This window comes from Ambystoma mexicanum, chromosome 8, assembly GCF_040938575.1.
Source record: "Ambystoma mexicanum isolate Mex_15411 chromosome 8, UKY_AmexF1_1, whole genome shotgun sequence".
Classification (NCBI taxonomy): domain Eukaryota; kingdom Metazoa; phylum Chordata; class Amphibia; order Caudata; family Ambystomatidae; genus Ambystoma; species Ambystoma mexicanum.
Genome location: NC_090929.1, coordinates 994938766 through 994957415, shown reverse-complemented (window position 1 = coordinate 994957415; position 18650 = coordinate 994938766). Strand labels below are relative to the sequence as shown.

At 46.2% G+C, this 18650-nt stretch overlaps 1 protein-coding gene across 1 annotated transcript in view; it reads left to right on the top strand.

The window, feature by feature from the left end:
* Positions 1 to 18650, top strand: part of VPS13D (vacuolar protein sorting 13 homolog D) — a 3263180-nt gene that overhangs the window by 932304 nt on the left and 2312226 nt on the right. Inside the window, exon 25 of the mRNA XM_069610908.1 lies at positions 4829 to 5011. Within this exon, the coding sequence (XP_069467009.1) occupies positions 4829 to 5011 (183 nt within the window). The remainder of the gene's footprint in view (positions 1 to 4828; positions 5012 to 18650) is intronic.

Here is an 18650-nt window from a genome sequence, read left to right as displayed (position 1 = left end):
TTGTGTGGCCGCACACAATGAAATCTCAAAGCCATCTAAGATTGGTTTATCACGGAGCCAAGTCTCTTGCAAACACATGGCATCAAAGAAATCTACATTTACATTACCATCCTTGGTAAGTTGACTATAACCTCGGGTATTCCATGATGCTAGTTTTATTTGAGGATAACCTAAATTTGTGTCACGCAGTGACTCAGTTTTACTCGTTACTGATTTGGTGAGTTGCTAAGAAGAGTCTTTAATGCATGGGAAACAGACAAAGGTTAATATTTGGTTGATTGGCAATACATTGCCTCAAGCATGGGGGTGATGCGGTTGGGGTGTTGAAGAGTTTTAATAAATTAATAGGTATCAGAATTCCCTACTTTACATCATGGATTCTTGCTTGTGATGTAAAAAGGCTGCCATTAGGAAGGACTAAGTGTTAATTTGGTTTACTTCTGTTAGCTTGCATCATGAGATAGCTTCAAGTGCTTTCAACCATGTGACAGTAGTGCCTCAGTGTTTTATTTTGTGCAACTTTTTAGTGCCAAAATCATTAGGAGTTTTGAAACTATACAACAAAGAAGGCCGTATGAAGGCTTGCATAAACGCTGGAATAGAGCACCTAAGAAAAGTCAGAATTATGACAAGAATGTAACAGCTGCAAAAAAGCAATTGAGAAAAACATAGCTGTGATGTTAAACCCTGTTCTAGGCATGCACTCTGAGACTGAGATCACTATGCACATTAAACATTTGAAATGCGAATATCGTAGGTGGTTAAGATCGTACCAATGAAAATGTGAGATGGATGCGTGGTTTCCGATTGCAGATCATGGTATAGCAGGTAACTCTGTAGGAACATGGATGACAATAATGGGTGTGAATAAAAGGCGGCTACCGATCAATAGTGTTCCTGAGAGTAATTGGCAAAAACACATTGAGTCAACTTTGGGTGCCACTAGACTAGTAGATACTGAGACATTGATACCATTTATGAAATGGGTATGTAAAGCTTCAATACCTGACATAATTAAGATTATAGAGAAACAAAACAACTCTCGTACAGCTGGCCCTGGCAGCACCTGCAATAACCTCATTAAACTCTCCCCTGGGATTTGTGCGCAAGAGTTATCTATTTTCTATAACCACATTGGTGAATGTGGAGAGATGCCTGCATCTTGGAGTGAGAGTCATATCCTTCCTGTCTATAAGAAGGGCTGTTGGACAAACCCAGTGAATGATAGTTTGCTTTACATACTGGATATCCCAGGTAAATGTTTGCAAAAATACTGTTATGTGAACTGAGTGGATTGGTGGAAATGGAATCCTACCACCAATTCAGATTGGATTTCCAGCAAACTCTAACACAACGCATAATCTTATGATTTTGGTCTCAGTCATTGAATATGCGCTGCAATACGTCATACATCTATTTACGGCGCATACATTGATTTTAGTGCGGCTTATGACACAGTGATGAGAAATAGGTTATGGACCAAACTAATTGCATGGAATATCCCTTGTGGCTTATTGAACATGATTATGTTGTTGCATAAGGGCTCTAGTATTAATGTTCTTCTAGATGGTCCGGGAAAAATGTCTAGGTCAATTCCAACATGTAGGGGAGTTAAACAATGGTGTATAGTGGCAGCCACCCTGTTTAACTTATACCTTGCTGACCTTGCCTCTATTCACCAGTTTGAATCACTATACAGGTAAAGTGGATCCTCAAAAAATTGGCTGGCTAGGATATGCCGATGACCTACTCTTGCTAGATCATACACCTAAGGGGCTTCAAATCCTGCTCGATGCACTTGTGGTATAAGCGAAATTGAATGGTCCTCAAGTAAATATCTCTAAAACTAAGATCATGGCCTTCACAAGTAATGCTTAGAGGAATAGGGCAAATATCAAGTGGAAATACAACAATGCACCCAGTGAACAGGTCAGGAAGTATAAATACTTAGGAGTCATAATTAATGAGAATATAAAATGCACTCAACCTTGGGATGATACAAGAAGCAAATGTATGAAGACTGTCCAAACGATCAGCTCTTTTATTGGGAGAAATGGTGGTTGGTCAGTTAAGACTGTAATGCTTTTATATACTGCTAGGATTGTTCCAATCTTGATGTTTGGGGCTATCATTTGGAAACTGAATTGTGCAAATTTGAATCCAAAGATATTGCGTATTCTTTCCTATGCCAAAGAGAGTATCCATTGAATTCATCAGGCTAGAGCTTGATCTAAAAGGAATTTGGGCTGAATTTATAGGGGAGGTGGTCATGTGGTATGAAAGAGTGTTGCACCTTGAGAATTACACAATTATGGTTGACTGTGCCAAAACATTTGCTGGATTGGACAGACCTGTTCAGATGGGAATGCTAGGCAAAATTATGCTCGTTACATTATACATGGCTTGTGGGATTTGAGCGGAGGTTAAATGGCACACAGCTGAGAGCATGTAAATACTGGTTTAAAATAGTAGATTACAGTTTAGAGAACGACCAAGTACAATTGTCAACAAAAAGCAATAGTGGACACTTTATAGAATATAGAATGGCTAGGGTTACCATTCCAAATTATGTTTTGGCATATCCACATAGTGGAATTGTTCGAAAGTACCTAAAGAGCCAAGTGTTAATAATTAAAGGAGCCACAATTGGGATGATAAGATCTGAACGCCTGTGTCGATTATGTGGAACTAATGAAATTGAATCCCTGGAACACATTTTGGTGAAATGTGCAAGCTTGGATATGATTAGAAATACATATGTGAAATCCTATAATACTGCTATGAATTGTGTTGACAGAACTAACATATGGAAAATATTTATGGAAGGAAATGATAATAACTTTGTATATTTAAGGTGAATTTTGTCTCTAAATGAATTTTACTGGCCAAAATTGATTTTAAAGTTCAAAAATGAAATGAAGTAAGAAGGGATGAAAGAAAAATAATTGTTTTGTTTTTATGTGGATATTATTACAATCATTGCATTTTTATGTATTTAAATCTTGTTGTATTTACAAAGCCATTTTGGCTAAAAGTATATTCATTAATAAATAAATTTGGGAGTTTTGAGTTTTTGTGTATAGCATTTTGAAGCAGGCCTATTTGGTATTTTAACAACAAACCAGTGTGTGTGTTTGCAGAAGTGACCTTAATAAGTCAAGGAAACCGGGAGACTGTTAAAGATTTGTTGTTCTTAAACTAGTTGAGATATGTGAATTAATTCTAATGGGCAGATTGTTCAATGTATTGATGATTGCTGATACTCTTATGGGTGTCCCTCTCGCATCTCCAAGAGGCTTTCACCTCCCAAGCCCATGCTGCCCTCAATCACAAGTTTCCCAACTAGTGATAGAGAATGCTGAATGTCTAATCGTCGCTTACATAAGAGCCTAAAGGCGAGTGCCTTAATTGAGCCCGTTGGGCTCTTCTAAGTGAACCTCTCCCCATTGTGTGTAACAGTTTGTTTATTATGTGCCATTTATAGACACCATGGTCCTTTCTTGCACTCAGCCGCTCATCTCACTTTCAACTTTCCCTTGATCTCACTACTCCTCTTCCTTCCTTCCTTCACTTCCCTTGCCCTCTCTCTCTCTCTCCTTCTCGCCTTCTATTCCTTTCTCTCTGATGTTCCACACACTTTGTCCTTTCTCCTCCATTTCTTAAGTTTCACTACATCCCTGTCCACACCCCACCTATCACTACACTCCTCTCCCCACTCCTCACTACACTCCTCTCTGCACCCTTCTTCTCTTGACCACTCACACCCCTCTTACACTCCTCTAATATCCTTACTCTCTCACAGTACTCACTCCGTCTGACTCTACCTACTACCCTCACTCCCCTACTTGTCTCCCACTCTTCTCTCAGCACTACCACCGACTCTCACAAACACTCTCTCGCTGACTACTTCATTTTCACAAACCGGTACTACTCTCCCTCACCTGTACTCTGCTCAATTCCGACACCAACCCCTCAACATTACACTCCTCTGTTCATACGTCACCTGGTCTCCATCTTCCTCCACATTCCTTACCCTCACCCCTGCAATCCACACCCTGCCTTTCATTCTTTGCACTTTTATACTGTGGCTCTCCTGTTGCTTACCTCCATGGATTCCAGCACTGACCTGACACTCTTGGCCAATCTGTGCCTGTCCTTTCCCAAGGGGCTGGGTTACACAGTTGACAAGGTTTATAAACCCCTCTGAGTGCCCCCCACCCCCACACACTTTTCCAGCATGGTATTCTAACAGTTTCTGCAGTTTCTTTGGCATCCTGTGGGTCTACAAGTTTCTTTTTCTGTTGCCATTGTGAGTAGTTTACTTTTCCAAGGGGATGGGCATTGGTTTGTGTGCCAGTTCACAGTCCATATTGGTGCGTTTTGGGTTTTCTGCCCGTCTGGTTCCAGACTGAGTTTTCTTGGCTGCTTCCAGGTGCATCGTGGGTGTGGTGGTTCTGAAAAGGAAAAAAAAAAACACTGGTCAGAAAAAGTGTAGGGAAGTTTTTTGTAACAGAGGGAGAGAGGAGCACCATTATCAACATTCATGGAACATGAGGTGGTCTCAGACTAGGCCCCTCCACGCCCCATATCGCCCTGACAGTCATGAACATGACTGTGTGTGTGAGTGTGCGGGTGGGAAATTAGCTTGTTACAATTTCCTTGAACAATGCAAACATCTACAATCTCCCTTGGTTTTTCTGATGCAAATTCAGGCTTTTAATAGTTGATTTAAGTGCTTTATTTTCTACTCGCACATGTCCAATAATGTCAGAGAATGGTTACTTCAAATGTACGTGTCTAATAAAAGTTATTTTTGCTTTATTATTAGGTGACCGACCAGGCACAAAGAGGCTCTCGAATTCTGCTTGATATAGAGGCTGGTGCCCCGGTCTTGCTTATCCCAGAAAGCTCCACATCCAATAACCTAATTGTAGCAAATCTTGGGAAACTTAAAATCAAGAATAAGTTCCTCTTTGCTGGCACCCCAGGCACCTTCTCATTGAAAGATACAGTAAGAAAGAAATTGTTTAATCTGTTTTTTTCTCTGATCACATTAATATAGTAATACTTCTATCCTATTTATTCTATGGATTTAAAATTGGATTTTTATATTGTGCCTAGTTTGCTGAATTTGGTAGCTGTATCAAAATAGAATGTTAGTGCTATATATCATATTGCGTTAAGCTAGGTGCTGGATTGAACACCTGGCAGTAAAATAATAATTTAGAACGAAGTGCAGCTGAGGCTGTGGCATCAGTTCCACGTTTGAATATGTGATGCAATACATCACCTGTTTTCAGGAAATTTGCTCTAAGCGCTTGACAGAACAGGCGAAGCAAGACAACCATGAATCTCTCACTGCGCCTGTCCTGGTGATAAAGAGAAAGATTCCTGGCTGCTTGCGGATAGGCTGGGTGGATGAATGCCCTAATCCACTCTACATCAATGGTTGTTAGAAATAAGAAACCTAAACCAACAAAGTGCCAACTTGAAAGTATCATGAAAAGGGGGATAAATGCACATAAAACTCGATTTTGAGAAAATATATATTTATAAATGAAAATGCATGACATATATCAAACATAAACAAAATATGAAAATGCCATTAATTTGCAAGACAGAAGAGCATGAGATGGAAGCAGAAAGAGAAGATAGAGAAACCCCAGACAATGATTAGTAGGCAAATGGATCCAACACACTTTTATCAAAGCATAGAGTGACACCGCTATGTCTGTTGTACTATGAATTCAAAAATATTGACTTGCATACAAAATAAGTAAATGCAAACTGCAATTTGTGGCTAAGAATTCATGAGACAATGCCCACTAGATCATAAGGTCAAAATAAAACAAAACGTGTGTGCATTAATTGGAAAATAGCCCACCTTGTATGTCATGAATTGAGCTCACCACAAGACACTTGTTTCAATGGATTGCTTTTCTCCCACAGATTCCTCATCTTGATAAATATCGTCATCCAGCTCTGCTCTTCGGAAACTTTTTCGACAGGGGGCGTAGTGGACCTTGACTTGGCCGTCGATCGTCGCCTCGTCTTGCTGGGTGCTCGATAGTCTGCTCTGGATGCGACATCAGGTTTCGTATAAATACCATGTCACTACACCCATGCTTCAGTTCTTTTTTCCACGTGCTTGCACGCTTCATCTGGAACACGACTTTGAGTTCACTCAGCGTTTTTCTGTCAAATTTGACATTTCTTCTTCAAAAACCTCAATCACAATGTCTACTCACTGGGTTTCAGGCTTCAAAAGGTGCACAGATTGCGAGCCCAAAATGTCAGTGACTGACCCTCCACGACATCTGTCTGTGGTGCCTGGGTGCGAGTCTTCACACAAAGGTCTGTGCATCGTGCTCTAAAATGCAACCGAAATCACTATGTGAGAGAATCTGGAAGCTGGCTCTGGGCCGACCATCGGCAAAATCTCTGGCGCGGTCGCTCGTTCGGTCTTCACAGGACGATGCAGAGGAGCCCACCCCCAAAAAGGGGAAGGATAGGCATTGTGAGAAAACTAAAAGCAGTCCCACTATAGAAGCAATTCTTTTTCTTCTTTGTAAAAGAAGAAACAGCGCCACCACTGACGCAAATCCAGCTCGTCGGAACGAGATAAGGGACCAACCACTCGAAGAGTGGGAGAAGTTTAAAACTGAAATGCTGGAAATGTTTAAACAGCAGGCTGCTGTCGGTGCAGCCCCCGCCCCTCTGACCAGCAAGCCTTGGCAGGCAAAGCGACGCTCGGCGCTCCCGACTCCACGCTAGCCGGTCCATCAACTCCATCGACCAAGCCTTCGGGCTCGACGCCAACAAAGGCGCAGAAACCGTTAATGATTATCCAGCAAAAGGCTCCTACCCACGACGTGCATTCATCGTCCAAGCCTTCCAATGCGCCGATAACCTTCCCGTCGGCGAAACCTTCAGTGCCGACTATCAGCAAATGTTCTTTTGTCCCGTTATCAAGGACAGGATTCTTTGAGTCTATGCAATCCATTTTCTGGGGTCGACCAGCCTGACGACCAAGGGGACATTGACCCGATTTATTCCTGCACTGACGGAGTTAATCGTTTTGACGACCAGGCCGATTTATTAGCCTTAGCCCAAGGTTTACAAGATGCAAGTGGGCTGGACACATCCCCAATTCTTGAGCTCCAAGAAGGCCAACCCTACAAGCATACTCATGCTAAATTCCGGGTCTTAGTGGAAACAGTGGTATACCTCCTTGGCTTAGAAACTTCTGCTGCACACCTCCAGGGCTATGAACTCATTGATATTCTGGACAAAGGTCCAACTGTTGAGCATAATATGCCTTTCAGTCCGGCTATAGCGGTCCGCTAGCATCTTTTATGGCAGTACCCGTGCACAATGCCTCCCGAAGGCGCTAATTGCATAGGAAAATATAGGCCTCTCCTCACACCCTTAACCAGAAGGATTGGTAGTGCAGGCTGCCACCATCACCACCAGACCTGCAGCCTCTACGTCCAATCTACCTTCAGATAGAGAGGGTAAAAAACTTGACACCAAGGCCAAGAAACAATTTACTTCAGGTAGTATGGCCTTAAAAGCCACTAATGTGGCATGTGGCTTTGCCAAATGCTTGTTTGGTCTGTGGAAGGCTGTAGAACAAGCCACTCAATCCATCCCAGAAGAGGAAATGCAGGATGGTTTTATACGGTTGGTGGACGATGGGAAGGAGGTGGCCAAACAGTTGTTGCAAACCGGCCTGAACGTGGTGGACTGCATTGGCTGCTCCGTGGAATCGGCAGTAGTAATGAGAAGACTGGCCTACTTGAAAACCTCTGGATTCTCCCCACATGTCCAGAAGAGTTTGCTAGACATGCCCTTTGAGGTGAGCTATGCTTTTTGGACAAAAAGCTGACAACACTTTGGAAAAATTCAAAGAGTCAAAAATGTGTGCAAAGTCGCTGGGCCTAGCTGCGCAGCCGGCCAAGCCTGCCTTTAGATTTGCCTCAAGAGGCAGAGGCTGTAGATGCTATATACCCTATGGCCGGAAGCAGCAGCTCCTGCAAGCCAGGCAGGGGCAGAGGCTTTTCTCGTATCCCGGCAGAGGGGCTTCTAGAGGGCAACAGCCAGCAGCAGCGATGGGGGGCGACTTTACCATCTAAGCCGCTTTGATTTCCCCTCCCACGACTTACCGGTTGGTGCACGGTTGGCAGGACATTGGCCCCAGTGGCAGGAGATTACCTCTGATGCCTGGGCCCTGCAGACAATTTGTGGGGCTATTGTCTGCCCTTTTTAAGAAAGCCACCGGATAGAGCCCTGCCGGCTCCAATTCAACCGGGACAGAAGCTCCAGAAAGAGCTAAGAGCCCTGTTGTCGAAGGGTGCTGTGGAAGAGGTACCTCCGGATCAGAGCGGGTCAGGCTGATATTCCCAATACTTCCAGGTTCTCAAGAAAGGAGGAGGTCTCTTTCCCATTCTGGACCTCGGGCCTTAAACAAGTTCCTGAGGCAAGGCAAATTCAGGATTGTGACATTGAGAGAAATTCTCTACGCTCTCGAACGTCAGGACTGGCTGGTTTCAATAGACCTACATGATGCTCATTTCCATGTGCCAATGCACCAAAAGCACAGGAAGTCCCCAAGGTTCCTCACATGGAACAAGCTCTATCAGTCCAAAGTGCTGCCCTTTGGGTTGACCTCGGCTCCAAGGCTCTTCACCTAGCTCTTGCCGGTAGTCGCTGCTCACCTCAGGGGTTCCGGGGTCCATGTATTTACATACCTGGACTACTGGCTGATCTGGGGGAAGTCTTCTCATCTGGAGTGCCCTTCACTAGTACTGCACATGCTAGGTGCTCCCTGAACTTGAAGCAGTCCCATTTGACACCAGTCCAAAATCTCCAGTTTATCAGAGCAGTCCTAGATACTCAGATAGGGAAGGCCTTCCCTCCCAGAGAGGGGGCAGACAGCATAGCACAGATGTAACATTTGTTCCCGAACCACACCACTTTACCAGCGGCTTCCTTCCTCTGTCTCTTAGGTCTCATGGCCTCCTGTATTTTTCTAGTGCCAGAGGCCAGGCTGCATATGAGATCCCTTCAGTGGCTCCTAAGGGACCAGTGCTCACAGATCCTCTCCGGGTGTCCAACCAAGTGGTCCTCGACCTCGACTGGTGGGGCAACGGAAGCAGTCTTATGGCGGGGAACCCTTCTAGCCTTCTTGGCCTCAGACCCGAGTGGTGACAGTTGCATCTCTAAAGGGTTGTGGTGCTCACTGGGAGAACTTGCAGTTGAACGACCTTTGGTCAGTGACGGAAGCCAGGTTGCACATCAACAGGCTGTAACTTGCGAGCCATCAGGCTAGCCGTAAGGGCCTTTGCCCTATCTCTCAATCTCTCAAGGGGAAGCATGTCCTGATTTTGACGGACAACACAGACACTATCTGAACAAACAAGGTGGCGTGTGCTCCCGTACCTTCTGCACTGAAGGGATACAACGTGGTTCTGGTTACTGGAGAATCAGATCTTGGTCTCAGCAGTTTATCTGGCTGGGACAGTGAACAGTTTGGTGGATGCTCTGAGCAGGCAGAGCACGGTCTCACACAAGTGGGAAGGGTTGATTTCATCAAATGAAAAAACTAATTAAATTTTAACTAATAAAAAACAAATAAAACCAAAATAACAAACTTATTTTTAATTGTTTTTGGCCCCTCCCTCCCCCATTAAGGTTCCCCTTCTTTTTTAGCAATACTTTTCCCCCACCCCCAAAACCACGATTCCCAATTCCAACCCCATTTTTAGTTTCATTTTTTTCTTCATTTGTATTGATTTTATTCAATATAATCACTGCATACCGGCCGGAAGAGGTCTTATTTCTCTGGGGTACCCCAGCAGTGTATCTGTTCGCCACAGAGTCCAACAGGAAGTGGGAACAGTTTTGCTCGAGTGAATTCCCAGCGAAGGGCGCACATGACGGATGCATTTCTGGTGGACTGGACTTTCCCTCTCCACTACGCCTTCCCCCAGATTCCCGTCATTCCTTCGGTTCTCAGGAGGTTGAGGAGATTTCGAACGCGGCCATGGACTGGGCGAGGAGAACGTAGAACTCCGATCTCCTGCATCTGTCGACCTCACCGGTTTTCTCAGCATCTGGATGTCTTGACCCAGTCAGAAGGTAGAGTGCTTCACCCGACCACAGACTCCCTTAACCTACATGCGTTGCTCTTGAGAGGATGAGGTATGATGAGTGGGACCTATCCGAGGAAATACTTGAGGTGTTGCTGGCTGCACGCAGACTGTCTACAAGACCTCGGTTCGCGTGCAGGTGGATACGATTTGAGGCGTGGTGCAGGGAACGCGAGATTGACCCCATCTCTTGCCTCACCACTAGAGTGATTGAGTTTCTTCTGTCACTGGCCTCAGCAGGCCTTCAGGTCACTACAGTCAAAGGATATTTTACTGCCTTGTCTGTGTTCAAAAGGTTCCCAGATCAGGGTTCTTTCTTCACTGTTCCGGTCATGGGCCAATTTTTGAAGGGCCTTCTCAATAAGTTTCCGTCAATTCCTTTTATTTTCCCAGAATGGGATCTTAATCTGTTTTTGACTTATTTGATGGCGGCTTCGTTCGAGCCGATGCACTCAACTTCCAAAAGGCTGTTATCCCTTAAAACCACTTTCTTGGTTGCAATCACGTCAGCCACAAGAGTTAGTGAGTTGCAGGTGTTGTGCTGCAAACCTCAATTTTTACATTTGTTTCAGAAGAATGTTTCTATCAAAGTCAGGCCTGGCTTCCTTCCTAAGGTTGTTTCAGAGTTTAACCTCTCTGTCTATTGATTTGCCTGTCTTTTACCCTACACCCCATCCCTCGAAACAGGGAAAGCAGTTGCACTGTCTTGACCCCTAAAGAGCCTTAAGTTTTTGTGTCTCATACACCCTAGTTTCGGAAAAATGCCCAGTTGTTGGTTGACCATTCATTATCCCGTAAAGGTCTTGCCATAACCAAGCAAACGCTGTTGCGTTGGATTTTTTTATGTATATCCAAATGTTACCAGTCGGCAGTCAGGGATCTTCCTTCTGGCATCGGTGAACATCTACCGGGGGGTCTCAGCCTCTACAGTCCTATCAGAGACATATGTTGTGCGGCCACTTGGTCTCATTACTCTTTAGGTGTTGCACGTTGCTCAGATGCAAGATTTGGTAGAGCAGTTCTGAAAAATCTGCTTGTTTAATGCTTTCTGCCCTCCTCTGTTCTAACTGCTTGGGAATTCTATCAAGATGAGGAATCTGCAGGAGAAAAGCAATTCATTGAAGGAGAAATTGCTTACCATAATGATCTTTACATGGATTCTTCTTCTGCAGATTCCCCATCTCCCCTCCCATCCATCCCCGCTCAAAAAGTCCCTGTGGCTTGACGCTTCTGTCCAAGCGAGGAAAAATACCTCTTTTTCTAATCTACTAATTCCATGGGGGTCTCCCAGATTGGATGTATTCCATTGTTTTTTTACAGGCTGGTTAGCCTCCCTCCCGTCGTTTTCCTCTGAAGTGTTCGGGCATGACGGGGGGGAGTAACGGAACCATGGGGCGTAGTGACGTGGTATTTATAAAGTTTCCGAACAGCAGAGCTGGATGATGATGTCTATCGAGATGAGGAATCTACAGGAGAAGAATCGATGGAAAGATCATTAAGGTAAGTAATTTTGCCTTTTGGATAACATCACACTTAATACCCAAATGCGAAAACCGACAAACTCTAGAGTTTACCTATGTGGCTTAATTCATTGGATATGCAACTGAATAGATATAAAAGCGAAGGCTGAAGGGCACCTTTCTCCATGTTAGTCACACTGAAACATTTTCAAACAAGAAAGAAAAAAGAAACAATAAGGAGCATGTCTGAGCACTTGCCCAGCAATAAGAAACTTGGTGATTAACATGTGGTTCCTATCGGTGTGTTCCAACAAATTCAATAAAACACCATATGGTGAAAAAGGTTTTACAGAGAGGTTTCCAAATGATATCAGGAATAACCTATAATGACCAGATACAAGATTAAAAACCAGATCTATAAAAAGGTCTTGTAACTTTCTAACTGAAGCAATTATGTCCGTGTTCGGCGTCTATGGGCTGTGAATGAAGTCAATGGTGTTGCCAAGCGCCATGCTATTTAATTAAAATGCTGAGACGCTGTGGTGATGTGAAGGGAATGCGTACAATGTGCACGGAAAAGCAAGCCACTGATTAGGCGAGCTGCTGCAGTGCATCACTGATCGTTCAAATGGTAACCGTGCAGCTGTATGAAGCAAACATGAATTGAAGGACATACAGACCCTAATTGGGGTGAACTGAGAAAAATACAAAGGAAAATGGAAAAGCAAAAGCAATGATTGTAAAACCCACTAATATGTGAGCGTATTGCCTAGGAACTGTACCACCAATATTAAGTAAGAACATGAACAACCATCTACAATCGGCCTGTTAAAGGATATAAGAACCGGGGGTCAAAGTTCAACACACCAAAATAGTTAATGGCTATTGTATGTTCAGAATATTAAAAAAGTCAAGTGTTTGCATGGTGGAATAAAATAATTAAGATCAGATGGCCAGAGTGAAATAGTACTGGTGAATAATGAAGTTAAAGGACCTGAACAAAGCACAAGGGACGTGCCATTGGTAGATGTTAGGCAGAAACCTGCGCAGTTCCCTTAGGGACCACTGCAAAAAGTTTAAGACTACACGTGTTGGCAGTAAACCCAATTGGTAGCAGTCTGCACCACCCAGATTTACCTGGTAGCTGTGGCTGAGCAGTCAGACTTCTCTCAAGAAGAGTTAGGCAGTATATGGAGTATACACATTAGGTACAAAAATACAGTAGTACAAGCAAACACTGACCAGAGCTTTGGTATAAAAGTATATAATTATTTATTTAAAAACACACTTGTAAAAATACACTGGCACTAATATGTCAAGCAAAAATTCAAACACAGTCATTAGAAATATATACACCTCCCTGATTAATTATTCGACAAGTCTTAGGAAAAGAACACCACTTATTATCAAATACAGAGGTGAGCGCCTAACCAAGATGACACTCCAATGATTATTTTAAAAGGGAGGGAAAAGGCAGAATTAGAAAAGCACACAATACCAACACTTTTTAAAAGAACCACAGCAAGTCAAGAAAGGCAGAGTCTACTGTAGAGCCAGAAAGTTCATAGGCCAGGCCCACTCTTGGAGAGAGCAAGGCGGAATGTGCCCAAGATCACACAGTTGAAGTACACTTTAAAAGTCTTTGCAGATAGTTCAAAAGGAGTTGGATCAGTTCAGAAAAGTTAGTTAACAGATCCCAGGTCACCCCAGGATAGAGAGTCAAGCAAGGATTTACGGGACACCTTAAAAAGTCTGTTGCAAGGGAGACCAGGTGGGACACAGTACCTGAAATGGTAAGAAAGCTCCAGCGGGGGCAGTTGTTCCTGGCAGCGGTTGCAAGTCGGTGCTTCGTCCAGGGGAAGAGAAGGTCTCAACGTGGAGGTCTCAACAGCTGCAGAGTTTCTTGGTTAAAAGGTACTACGTTTTATTCGCAGTAATGGTGAAGCTTGGCTATCCGGCTGCCGGGGGTGCTTAGCACGGGCGATTTGACCACGAGACGATCCAGGAAGGCGAAAAGAGGGCGAACTGGTTAACCCCACCAGTTCAAAGGAAGAAGACTCTCCAGGATGAAGATCATCTCTGTCGTCGGGGAAGTGGTGAGGCGGTTCAGCAGGGCTCCACCGGTGGTGTCGTCTTTGCAGGTCGGCTCAGCTTCTCCCTCGTCGGATTCTTTAGGTCCTGTGGCGACTTCTGAAGTTCCAGTCCCCAAAGCCCTGCTTTTATGCAGAAGACCCCCATTCATCAGTCCTACCTGTCACTCAAACATGCGAAGTGATGAGCCGGGCGGCTCACCACTGGGCCAATCACACAAGAGTGCGACTTGAGTTGCAGAGGCAACTCAGTCCAGGGTGCCTATTCGCCCCCTCCCCTCCCACACACCCTGTAGACCCAGACAGAGTGGCACCACTTTTGGAGGCTTCTGTGCAGAAGCCCGCCAAAAGTGGAACAAAGGGCTCGACTTGGGTTGGAGTTACAGAGGCGAACACAAACACCATTTTAAAACCGAGTCCTGGCAAAAAGACCCAACCGGGGAATAAATATTAAATAAATAACCCGGCAGTATCTTTAACATTGCACCAAAAAAGTGGTGTGTTTAAAATGAATGGGAAATTCCCATAGGAAATATTCCGGTGGAATATTTCGCGTGGTAACCACTTCCACCAGCCAGAAACTCGACGAGGGGGGACTGCACAGTGCCCCTTCGAAAAACAGACCCAGGGGCAATCTAATTACCCCTACCAGTACTTTCACAATATGATGGTTTGTACTGGTTCTGTTCACAATTTAAGACTAGTAAAGTCAATGGTGACTTTACATGCCCTGGGAGACAGTAGTCAGTCCCAGGGTATGAAGTTTATGTTTGGGGGTCACTATGACACCCCTGTGTTACTGCACTGAGGGTGCTGTGTAACACACATCCCAAAAACACATGAAGCCCTATGGAGTAAAAGACCCCATAGCCCATTAAACACATTACAAAGTCAAAGGAAATTCTCAAATCATGCCTAAGAGTGGCAGAAAAAAGTCTCACTCTTAGCAGGAGAAAAAAATAAACCCCAAATATCCAGCAAAGCTGCTGGGGGACTCACTAGGTTTGGGAAATTAGCCTATACAGAGAATTCTCCCTAACAGTAGAAAAGGGTGGTGTACGTGACCGGTGGTCAAGAGTCTCAGGAACCAATCCATATTGCATACATAATATTTTCCAAATACTTAAAAATGAAACAGCCATGGCTTTGGTTCAAAATACACTGAAGATGCAAAGTGTATGTGCACCCTCATAATGAAAAAAGCAAAAATGCATATGCCATGAATAATCATAGGGAGAGAACAAGCAGAATTAAACAAGATATGCATATGAGCATGATTTTCATTGATGAGTAGAGGACATTTTATATTCGTAGTCCGTATTTAAGTCATGACAAACCGTACAAAATGTTAAAATATATTGCGATTCCTGTTGTCGCAGTTTCAGTTCACAATCTTCTCCTTGGACATCACAGTTCACCTGTACCATTCCTTCGAATTTTACATTCGAGGGGATTGGGTCCTCCGACGCATTCCATATCTATGACAGTAATCACCGCAGCTGTGCTGCTTTGGAAAATGTTCTGCGTCCTGCGTCGATGATGTCGATATGCTGCCCTCGAGGGCCTCCGTCCAGCCGATGTCACTGGATGTTATAAGTAGGACGCACGATGCCCGTAGCCTCAGTTCCGTTTTTTCCGCGAACGTGTTCGCTTTGGAGACCTCACCGCGCCTCGGTTCTACTGAATCCTGATCTTTCGGTTCTTCTAACCTGTTTGTTTGTGTATTGTAATGATGTCTTCGGCTTCTTCCACCCCGCGGTCGGGTTTTAAGAAGTGTCGGGTGTGCGGGTCCAAGATGTCGTTAACGGACGCGCACGACGATTGCCTCTGGTGCCTCGGGGAGGACCACGATACGGATGACTGTGTCGACTGCCAGTCGCTTACATCGAAGGCCTTGCGCGAGCGTAAGAAGAAGCTGTTGGTGGGTAAGGTGGCCAAGCCCTGGAAGTTGCGATCCACTGGACTTTCGATGGACGATTCGAGGGCGATTCTTTGCATCGTCGTCGTGAGTCCAGGAGGTCTCGGTCCAGGAGTCGGTCTCGCCATTCCTCTGCTTCTTCGAGGCGCTCACGGAAGCACCATCACAGGTCGCCTTCCCCGTCCTCCGAGGACTCCGCCTGTCGGCGGGTTGCTTGTCCCAACAAGCATTCCACTTCTGAGGAATGGGATTCCTTCCAAAAGGAGATGATGGTGATTTTTCAATCACAGGGCTCCGGTCCGTCCGTGCCGTCGAAGGATGCCGGCTGTGACCGTGCTAGATACACCGCTCGTACGCCTTCGGTCTCGAGCGGTCGTCGCAACCACCGGGCGCCTTTTGAGGTCCCGGTCGGACAAGGATGGTTGTTCTAGACATGCCCGTTCCAGGTCCCGGTCCTCGACGCCCTTGAGACCGTGTGAACCTATGAAGTCTTTGAGGAAGACATCGACGCCTGCGGCACTGAGGTCGTCGAGGGACTCTCTCGAGGCTCCGCCTCCGAGGAAGTCGTTAACACCATTGGCGCCCAGGCTGTCAAAGGACACGCTCGGGGCTCCGCCCTCGAGGCCTGTGTCAATGCTGTCGAAGTTGTCGGCGCCTTGCTCGATGTCGACGCCGATTCCCTCGACGCCTTTCGAGGCTGCTTTGTCGGAGGTACCCCGTGGCACGGTGGAACCCCCCAGAAAGGCTCTGGCCAAGGCTAAGAATGTCTTTGTCCCTTTTTCTGTGCCCTCTTGTTCCTCTGGATTTTATTTCTGAGGGGGATGAGGGATCTGAGGAAGGTTTGGTACCTGAGGAGGTGCCTGACGAGATTTTGTCTGGTCACAGCCAGATTGAAGACCTGCGTCAGTCACTGCACGATGCCAGTGGTCTGGACACTTCTCCGCAGGTGAAGTTCTGTCGGCCTGAGCCTGGCACCCATGCCGAGTCCTCGTACCAGAGCCTTATGTCGAGGGTCACAGACTACTTGGGGTGGTCTGCGCCACCTGTGGATTTTCTGCAGGATGACCTGACGGACATCCTCGACCAAGGTCCTCCAACTGACCCGGTACTGCCATTCCATATGGCTTTGCAAAGAAGGGTGGCTGCGGCTTGGAGTGCTCTGGAGAGTCTCCCGGCAGTGAGCAAGTCTTTGCCGCGAAAATACCGTCCAGCCAGTAGTGACCCCTGCTACTTAACCACGCACCCCACTCTGGAGAGTTTGGTGGTGCAGGCGGCCACAGCCCCAGTAAAGCAGACGTCGTACCCTACCATACCTCCTGATAGACGACAAGCGTTTTGATGGATGGGCGAAGAAAGTGTTTTCTTTAGGGGGTATGGCTTTACAGGCAGCTAACTCCGTGTGTGCCTTGTCACGTTTCACGCACACTCTGTGGAACTGTATTTCCTTGGCGGCTGCACATATTCCCGAAGGGGAGGAACGGGATGGTTTTCTTGCTATTGTACAGGATGGCATGGATGCCATGTGTGAGGCCGTTCAGTCGGGTTTGGACATGGCAGATTGTGTCAGCCGGTCCATGGCGGCAAGCACCGTAATACGCAGGTTTACGTGGTTGCGGAAGTCAGGGTTTGCTCCTGATGTGCAGGCCCGGCTCCTCAACATGCCCTTTGATGGTGCACATCTTTTTGGCAGCAAGGCTGACGAGAGCCTTGAGAGGTTGCAGACCTCCAAAGCTGCAGCTAAGTCGTTGAGCCCTGCAGTTCGCCAACCTCCGCCTTTTCGTCCGAGGGGACAACAATGGAGGGGAGGTTTCTTTCGATTTTATTCATCCTTTAGTAAATCGAGAGGAGCTGCAAGTCAAAAGGGCCACCGTAGGAGTGCCAGAGGTGGAAAACAGGGTACTCGAGGTGCCAAGGCCGCTCGGGCAGTTGCCTCTTTGCCCTCAGGCACTGACGCAGCCGCTTTAGCTCAGTCATGAGGCCATGTCCCATGGTTCGCCGGTTGGGGGAAGGCTGGCGCAGCATCTTGTAGAGTGGCGTGCCATTACTTCAGATGTGTGGGTTCTGGAGACCATAGCCCACGGCTACTGTCTTCCTTTCCAGAAGAGGCCTCACGACAATCCACCAGGGAATCTCTTTGAAGAGTCCGGATCTGCTCCTTGCACAGGAAATTCGATCCCTTGCTGGAGAAAGGTGCCATAGAACTGGTGCCTGTAGTGGAGAGGAACAAGGGATGGTATTCCCCTTATTTTTTGATTTCGAAGAAAGACGGGGCATTGAGACACATCATGGACTTGCACGGTTTGAACAAGCTCCTCAGGAAGGACTAGTTCAAGATTTCTCAAGTCCTCCAGGCCCTTCAACTTCAGGACTGGTTGGTGTCTCTAGACCTCAAGGTTGCTTATTTTGATGTGCTGATCCATCCCAAGCACAAGAAGTACCTGAGGTTCGTGGTTGGCGACTCACACTTTCAGTTTCAGGTCCTGCCGTTCGGATTGACCTCCGCCCGAGGGTCTTCACCAAGCTCATGGTAGTGGAGGCAGCGTATCTCAGGAAAGTGGGGATTCACGTCTACCCCTACCTGGACGATAGGTTGATCAGGGCTCGCTCTCCCGAGCAAGTCCTGGATCATCTGTCCGTCACCTGCCACTCCCTTCACAAGCTGGGCTTCTCCCTCAACTTAAAGAAGTCCCACTTGACGCCAACTCAGCGGCTCCAGTATATCTGAGCAGTGCTTGACACGTCCCTGGGGCAGTGTTTTCCTCCCTAGGTGAGGGCTCATCACATTCAGCAGATGGTGCACAAGTTTCAACATGCCCAGAGTCTCCCAGCGTTCGAGTTCTTGAGGTTGCTCGGCCTCATGGCATTCTGCATTTTTCTGGTGCCAGAGGGCCAGGTTGCGGTTGAGATCTCTGCAATGGGCTCTCAAGCTCCAGTGGTCACAGTCCTCTGGCAGGATGTCGGACGCCGTTCAGGTGCCGCCCTCGGTCACCCAGGACCTTCTGTGGTGGGCTGTCTAAGGCAATCTGATGAG